The 8820-nt window shown below is 40.9% G+C and overlaps 1 protein-coding gene across 1 annotated transcript; it reads right to left on the minus strand.

Annotated features, from left to right (window-relative positions):
• Positions 1 to 2676: 2676 nt before the first annotated feature.
• LOC103027433 (piggyBac transposable element-derived protein 4) lies at positions 2677 to 4722 on the minus strand. Its single transcript, XM_049470871.1, has 2 exons — positions 4612 to 4722; positions 2677 to 4524 (listed from the first exon to the last, which is right to left on the minus strand). The coding sequence occupies exons 1-2, from the start codon at positions 4720 to 4722 to the stop codon at positions 2677 to 2679; spliced, it is 1959 nt and encodes a 652-aa protein (XP_049326828.1).
• Between the last annotated feature and the right edge of the window lie 4098 nt (positions 4723 to 8820).

Here is an 8820-nt window from a genome sequence, read left to right on the forward strand (position 1 = left end):
TACCTGGATCAAGTGTGTCAGATTTTGGGGGGATGTAAACTCTGCAGAGTGGTAGAAATGAGCACCCCTGATCTATAGGGTGGCAAATTGTATTAAAAAATATTTAAAACAATATTAAATATTGTCTTTGGAGCAAAGTAACTAAAAATCCAAAAGTGCAACAGAAAAGCATTACAAAACAAAGCAGCATGATAGAATCAGTGTGATTTTCAGGTCAATTTATAAAAAAACGTTTCCTTGCAAACCATATATGAGGTATTTTTCTAAGTTGTGCATATGACACATGCATGTGATAACTGTGGTCTTGTATCGTTATATGTAAACATGAAATGTAGAAATTTGTTAAAATATCCTTGCATTAGCATAATTCAAATTTGTCCTTTATAAACAAATACAATGTAATACAAATAGTTTCAAAATTAAGAATCTTCTTAAAAACTATGTATAACTTATTACACATGAGCTGTAATCTTTTTGCTCTAATAGTGACTAATTATATGGTAATAAAATGGATGCATAGAAAAAGAAACATAGGACTTATATTGATATAAAATACTTCTGGAATGTAGAATAAATTGTGAAAATTACATCAAAAAATAATAGCTGTGGACAAAGATCCAAATGTGTAACCAATCAACATTTTCTTTTCAACACACTCCTAAGTGGAGTCAGGTAACAGCTTAATTTTAAGACCAAATTACAAATTGTTTGTCTAGCCTGATTTGGGCTGCAATATTTAGGGAAAATTACACTTTTTTTGTCTCTGATATCTGCTGCAATAATAAAAAAATACCAAAACCATTGATTCAATATGTTATGATAATAATAATGCCCTTGCTTATCCAAGAACATGCCTATATTGTGATTACAATGCTTAAACAATATTTTGTGCAACCTTAGTCTTTAGTTTATTGTCTAGCGTTATTGGTTATTACCTACACATTAATTGCATTTTTAACATTTAGAGAGTAAATTTAACAATAACAGCGTTTTGTTCTAATAGTGTCAAATTAAATTTGTATGGATATAAAAAGGAGAATTGTGGGCTGTAACAAAAGCTCACAAAAAATTCATCAGCTATTTGAAGACTGACCAACTGATTAAACAAATGGAATCAGGTGTGCTGCTGGTTGTTTAGAATGAAAGCCTGCAGCCACATTAACCCACTACAGATAAGCTAGGACATCCCTGACCTATCTTGATACTTTACAAGACTATGCCAACATGGATAAGCACAATAGAGGAATGTGACCTTAATATACTGTTGCAAATGCAATAAAATATGAAATTTTAAATATTTTAGTGCAATAGCCAACCATTGTTAAAGCTTTCTGCTTTGCTACTTAATTTTGTATTGGCTTGAAAATTCTATACTGATGTGATTATGATTACATCATAATTACCTCACATCCCTACGCAAACATATTGTATATTAAGGCCACTCCCAACTCCTTACTACACTAAAAAAAATAAAAGAATGCTATGCAACAAAACCCTTTAAATGCATAACAGAGCAAATATCAGCCCACATTAGCTACAAAGTACATGTAGACCTCATTGTTAAAGCTGCATCCAGATCAAATTTATTATCTGTCCAATTACTTCTCCAAACAGCTCCCCTAGCTGTTCTTGACTTCTCATACAAATCACTTGTGTCATGAACTGTTAAGTCTCTTTCAACATCAGTCAGGGTCTCTCTTCCACTGTACAGTCCAAATGAATCAAATCAGTAACACTCTCAATTAAATGTGCTACTTTATGCCACTTACCCACTTCCCTTGTCTGTACACAGCATTCCCTGACTGACAAATTAAGTACGTCTCTATTAAATGAGCCGTGCTGTATAAATATAACATAGCGAAACATGTTCGAAAGGAGCATTAAATTGAAGGAGTCTGTGGAGAGCTCTCTTTAGCACAGCTTCAGCTCTCTATTGAAGTGCAGCTCATTGAAAAAAGACACTGTACTCATATTAAGATCACACAGATGGTATTGCCGTGGTGGCTGGAGTGTGTTTAAAAAGGTTACAATCTGTCCGTCCACCGAGACTAGAGAGCCCTTTTCAGCCTTGTAATTGCTACAAGCTGTGCATCCCCCTTGACACTTTGGAACATGTATGAGATGTCTTTCGTGCCAGGTTGTAAACATAATTCCACTTTAGCAGTGTTTAATGCTAATGCCAGAGAATAAAAGCAACTGATTCAGAAAAAAAGAGGGCTTTCTTCTTGGAGTATTTATTTTGGAAAAGCGTAAGAACTTCTCACAGGGAAAAAAAAACATACGCCACTGCTATTGTCAATTTAAGTGCTGAAAAGTTTTCTATTGGTTTTCTATTTGTCAATAAAATGCATCTCAATTCCTGATTATAAAAAAGTGACACAAGGCCTTTTGTTGGCAATATGAAAGGCAATTAGACAAAACATTCTATACTAATGCAAATGTATAATTTCTGATTTCTTTAACTTGTAAATTCGTGCATTACTACAACTATGAAACTACAACTACAACTACTAATCAAATCAGACTACAAGGATGATTACAGTACTTGCAACAATTACCTTTGGATAACAAATCCTAAGTATTCAAAGTGTTGCATAACCAATTGAGAACAAAAAACATTAACGTAAACAGTAGAAACTTTCAAAAAAACAAACAAACTAAAAAAGAAAGGAAGGCTTATTTATGGAATTCACTGAAGCACCCTCCTCGGCACAGGTGTACGTTGCAGATTTTGCAGCCAAACACACTCTCGTGCCTCAGTCCTTTGTTGGTGCAGTTCCGGCAGCGGCGTGAGCGTTCTGACATACGCTCCAGCCGATGGCCGTACTCTAGGGGTGAGTCAGCATGACGTTTGCGGGCGGCCCGCTCCATGCCCCTGGCGCCCTGATAGTCCCCAATTAGCTGCTGCGCCAGGCGTACACGGAAGTGCCGTTGGGTAAACTCCTTGCCATTAAACCCTGCAGGTGGCACCCCACCACGGCTCTCACGCAGAATGATGTAGGCGTTGACAATGCACAGGTTGACATAGAACCACAGGAAGTAGCGCCACCACTTTTTGCACGGCCGCCCCACCTGGTAGCATTCCCTCAGCTGGTCGCACAGGTCCACGCCACGCATGTTCTCCTGGTACAGGAGCAGTGGGAGTGGACGTGGAATGCCAAGGGCTGACAGGCTGCTGGCGTCCCCGTCGCCCACGTCTCCATCACGCTTGCTGCCAGGTCCTATGCCCACGATGCCCGGCGCAGAGTTTGACGACAAACAGCTGACTACCTTGGCATCCCTGGTGACGGTAGCTACCAGGTTGCCACGCTGGCACTGGTAGAACTCACCCGGGTCCAGTTTGCCAACGTTGCGGGGCTTGAGGGCATCAGGGTAGCCACGGCGGTATGGATTAGTGGGGCCGCAAGAGTAAATTCCATCTTGCAGGAGGCGCTCCAGCAGTGGCACTGAGGTGAAGAAGCTGTCCATGAAGAGGTGGTGGTACCGGCCCTCCAGCCCCCTGACCAGGGACATGACCATGCGGTGGCCCAGCGCAGCAGTCGACACATCATCGCTGGGCTTGCCCACATGCAGACGTGTACGATGGCAGTAGCCTGAACGTGAGTCGCACAGCATCCACACTTTCAGGCCTTTTCGTAAAGGCTTGGAGGGCATGTACTGTGTGGGCGAGAAACGGCCTTTAGTGGCAATGGAACACTCATCAACAGTCAAACAGCGGTTGGGCAAATAGGAGTCCCACATAGTGTTTCCTACCATGTCCAGCAGAGGCCGGATTTTGTAGAGGCCGTCGTACCCGAGCTCACCTTTGGAGGGCTCGGACAGACGGTCGCATAAGTGCAGGTTTTGGTTGAGTTTCTCAAAGCGCCTGGCTGTCATTGTTTTTTTAAAGCCGGCGTTGCCTATAAAAATGTCACTGGCCCAGTACATGCCGTAATCTGGAAGCTGATTGATGCCCATCAGGATGTTAAGGCCGACATATGCCCTCATCTCCCTGACGTCAGTCGGGTGCCAGTGGGGGTCTGACCTACCACTCCTCCTTTGCCGGTAGAGGGCGTAGTTATTTGTTTGTTCTACCATGTGTTCAAACAATGAATCTGGGAAGAGCAACCGGAAATAGTCTAAAGTGTCAGCATCATCCCCTAGCGAGTGCTGGGGGCCACAGTCGGCGGTGAATGGCTCGATTGATATTACCTGGTCGGGCTCTCCCCAGAAGTCCGGAGAAGTGCACTCGTCGTCCAGCACGTCGTACGGGGCGAACAAGCCTGCGTGCTCCTCTTCCTCCAAGTCGGAGAAATCAATGTCCGAGTCTGTGGAGGTGGTGTCCGAGCAGTTATTGGAGCTGGCGTAGTAGGACTCCTCCTCGTACTCCTCGTGCTTAATGCCATTGCCCGTTACCAGAATAATGTTGCAGCCGCCTCCCGCGATGTAGCTCGCCGCGTCCTCGGTCTCGTGCCCCGCCGCCTCCTCCTCCTCCGCCTCCACCACAGCCGCGCTCTTCAGCTCGGGCTCCCCCTCGTCCTCCTCCTCCTCCTGCACTACTTCTTCTTCCTCCTCCTCCTCTCCGTCCTCGTCCGACTCGGGCCGTCTAAAAGGGATCTCGAACCACTTCACGTCTACGGACAGGTTCAGGGGACAGTCTTCTCCGTCGGAGACCGCGCTCGGCTCGGTGTCCGCGCTAGTTTCCAAAATAGTAAAAAGCTCGCCTCTTTTCCTCGCCGCCATGTCGGGGTATCGAGCGGCGCCCGCATGAGTCCTTTATTTATTTTCGCGGCGCCGAGGGTCGTCGAAACTGAGCGCGGACGCGGATTCGACCGAAAACACGCTCTCGTCGCGTCGGTGTCGCCGGGGAAAGTCATGGGTCTTCAGGAACATGGTGTTTTGGACCGCTCGCCGCTCATTGTTTCCGCTCTCGGCGTGAGCTAGCTCGCTTTGTAGCGCAGTGTGGCCGCAGACGTCAGAAGCTGCTTGCATGTCCTGCTTTGTAAGGGCGTTTTTTTTTCCCTCTCGCTCTCTCTCTCTCCCTCGCTCTCTCTCTCTCTCCTGACTGCAGCTGGTGGGGTTGTTGCTAGTTCTCTAGCCTGCCAGATGGCCGCTCGCTGTGCTAATGCCCGCTGGCACTGGCCGTTAGCCTATCACGCTTTTTTGTCCACGCAGCCCCCCGAGAAGCCCCTCACACGCAAACTTTACCTCAGGAAACGTGAAGCTGGCGTGGGCAAAGTTACCCGGCGCCCTTCAGAGCCACCAAACTCGGGACATTTCCACACTTGGGACATGTTTTAGGAGACGTTTGTTTAGCCTTTTACGAAGCTGACGTGGAGACGCGGGGAGAGAGACACACACTCATAAAAAAAGAGAGAAAGTGTGTGTGTGTGTGTGTGTGAGAGAGAGAGAGAGAGAGAGAGAGAGAGAAAGAGAGAGAGAGGGGGGCTACAGAAGTAGGCTAGCTAAAATCCCACCACACTGCTGCCGTGAGGCATGTGGGCGAGTCACGATTTAAACAGCCGATAAAAGCGCCAGTTTTTTAAATTCGAAAATGAAAATGTCGAGTGGTCTGACGTTGGATGAACCTTGGCCAATATCATGTCTCCTCGCCTGTGTGGAGAGGAAACAGAGGGACACACACACAGAAACACATCTGCTCTCCACGCTGTTTACTCAGCTGAACTTCTGTGTTTTGATTGCTCAACATTGCACATAGTATAATGACGTATCCTCATATATATCATGACTTCATGGTCACATGACTAGCCTGCATTCTGAAATATATCAATAATAACATTAATTTATTGAACACTAGGGTTATTCTCCAGTTATTAATCCAACACAGCTAACTAAAAATGTTGATTTAACCCTGGCAACTTTGCTGTCTAGGATTAATAGTTGTTCTGAGTTACTTTATGTTAATACACCCTTGTAATTTCATATTTTTACCCACTGGCTTCTATTTAAAGGGCTACGACTCTTGAAATGTTTATCATGACAGTACTAACCTATTGTTGTGAAAGCAAAGGCGTATTAGCTACAGGCTATAAGTGGGTTAAAGTTGGCCACTAACTGTGAAGATGTATGTTTTAAAGTGGTATACATATCTTATATTATATTACATCATAACTCAGTTCACATTGACCCTATTAACCCAAGGTTTATTATCTAGTTATTAATTCTACTGTTGAGAAACATTTACATCTTTGTAACAACTGATTTAACAAATATTTTTGAAGTCCCACTGTGTTCTATTTTAGGGCCTTTTAGGGATTTGAAGGCAAATAAGGCAGAAACACATCATTTATTATTATTTAAAAAACATAACTTGTCTTCTACATTTTCTGGTTGCCATTTTTGTAGTGGCATTAAGTGTTTTCTTGATCTCTCACAAAAAAAAATCCTTTGGATGTTTTGGTTACACTTAGGACTGAGTACACTGCAAACATACTACATCAGCAAAGTACGACAGTGACAACCTATTTATATAGGGATTTTGTCTTGTTTTTATAATAAAACAAACATGTTAGTTTGTCTATATGGTGTTTGTACAACTGTCTTCAGCTAAATGTGTGTGTTTTGATTGCTCAATTTTCACATAATATATGATGCTTTATCACTATTGTTATTTCATTCTTATAGCAGTTGATTTAGCATATTTTGTGTAATCCTTTTATGACATTATTGTCAAAATCATGGGATGCCCACTTTATAGATGTTTTAATTATAAAGATAAAGAACTCCCTTTTATTAGTTTTAGTAGTAGTAATACATTTTTTTGTTGTTTTTTTATTGGTATGTTTTGTCGCAGTATCAAATGTTTTAAATTGGTCGTCTCCACAAAAAACTATTGATTACATTCAGCATTAAGCACACTCCGGACTTATGACATCAGCAAACTGTGGGATACATGGTCTTTTAGGGGGTTTATACATCTGATAACTGTAAAATATGTTGTATAAACATATTTTGTTGCAGTATCATGTTTCAAATCTATCTTGTCCACTTGCACAGTTGCAACCTACTTATACAGGAATTTCCCCCATTTGCCTTGTTTTTTTTATTATAATACACCAAACATTTCCATTTGGATTATCCATAATATATAGTATTTGTGCAGATAAATACAATACAAACACTAGAAGTAGGCTAGCTATAAACTACACTGGTGCCACTGGGTAAGTCATGTTTTAAACAGCCAATAAAGTATAAAAATATCCTTATAACATCTCATATATTTTAATGGCATTATAATCAGAAACCAATAACACAACTAGCTTGCATTCTTTAAACAGTGGTTTATCACTGATTACAATCCTTGTGCATGGAAACAATTGTGATTTTATTTCTGTAAAATGTGGCTCCCACTAGGGTCTATTTAGGGCCTAATTAACTATGACAGTAATATCATTATGAAAGTAAAGATGTATAAGCGACAGGGTCTAATAGGTTAGGTAAGACACTAAGTATGATGTCATATATGTTTTAAAATTATTTACATATCTTATACCTGTATTAAATATACTCAAAATTACTCTATCAGTATTTGTAGTGAGAATTGTATTTTATTAGTTATTATCTATCTTTGTTTGAGTTTGTTTACAATTGCTTGTCCAAAAACTTCTGAACATTTTGATTATACTCTTGTCTGAGTACTTTTCAAACATATGACATAAGTGAAGTGCCACAGTGACAGCCTACTGATATGAGTCAATAATACCAATAAGTTGGACACTAAGAGAAAGATGTATGCTTTGAGGTGGTTTACATATATTACATTTCTAACATGTGTTGCATAAATGAAACAAGGCACAATATTTATTATAAAAAAAAAAAAACAGTATAAAACTCCCACAGTATTTGTAGTAGGATTACTACTTGATTAGTTGCCATTTTGGCCACATTTAAATGCTTTCTTTATCTTAAATAAAAAAAACAAACAAACATTAAACGGGTGTTTTGATTATACGCAGAGCTGAGTACACTGGAAACATATGACATCAGTACCAGCACAGTGTGACAGTAGCAACATACTCATACAGGTTTCTACATATTTGTCAAGTTTTTTTAATAAACCTAGAAAGCATTCTTTTTGGATTATGCATTGTAAATAGTATTTTTTCTTTTAAGTCTCAGCAAATGTTCAACATGAATTATTCTTCTAATAATATAATATCAATTCACAATCTTCAAGGAAACACTGACCTTGGAATCTCTCAACCAGTATTTTTTACATACTGTGTTTATAAAAGAAACAACACACCTCTCTGCACTATGATGTGTAATTTCATTTTCAGCTTTTATTTGAATATTTTTTAAGTGAAGGTCAGAATTGCTTGGTTCTAATTCTTTATGTAAATGAGAAGAAATATTTTTTTTAACTGAAGTGAAAGAAACTAAACCATGTGATAGTGCGCGAAGAAATTCTGGCCAAAAATAGAAGTAAGAAGGGGAAAAAAGCCTCTCCCTAGCATTTCCAGGCCTCTGGAGCTCTATCCTGCTGCAGCCCCCGTTGAGATGCTATTGGTGGGGTGGAGTGAATGTGACCAATAGGGGCAGAGAGAAGGGAGAGTGTGCAAGAGAGGGGGGGGGTGTGAAATTGAGAGAGGGGAAGAGTGAGAGAGGTAGTAGGAGGAGGGCCAGGTTAATTCCCTGAGACAGTGTTGAGTTCACAGCAGTAGAGTTGGACGATTGAAATGCTAATTGATCTGTTCGTGGTTCTGCCACCGCTCATCAGATACAGTTACCATCCCTGTATGTGTGACTGGCTTTGTGTCACTGAATATAGAGCTTCTTAAATGACTGGTTTATTAATCACAGTTAATTAAGAAGAAAATA

Source organism: Astyanax mexicanus, chromosome 22 (assembly GCF_023375975.1).
Source record: "Astyanax mexicanus isolate ESR-SI-001 chromosome 22, AstMex3_surface, whole genome shotgun sequence".
In the NCBI taxonomy this organism is placed as follows: domain Eukaryota; kingdom Metazoa; phylum Chordata; class Actinopteri; order Characiformes; family Acestrorhamphidae; genus Astyanax; species Astyanax mexicanus.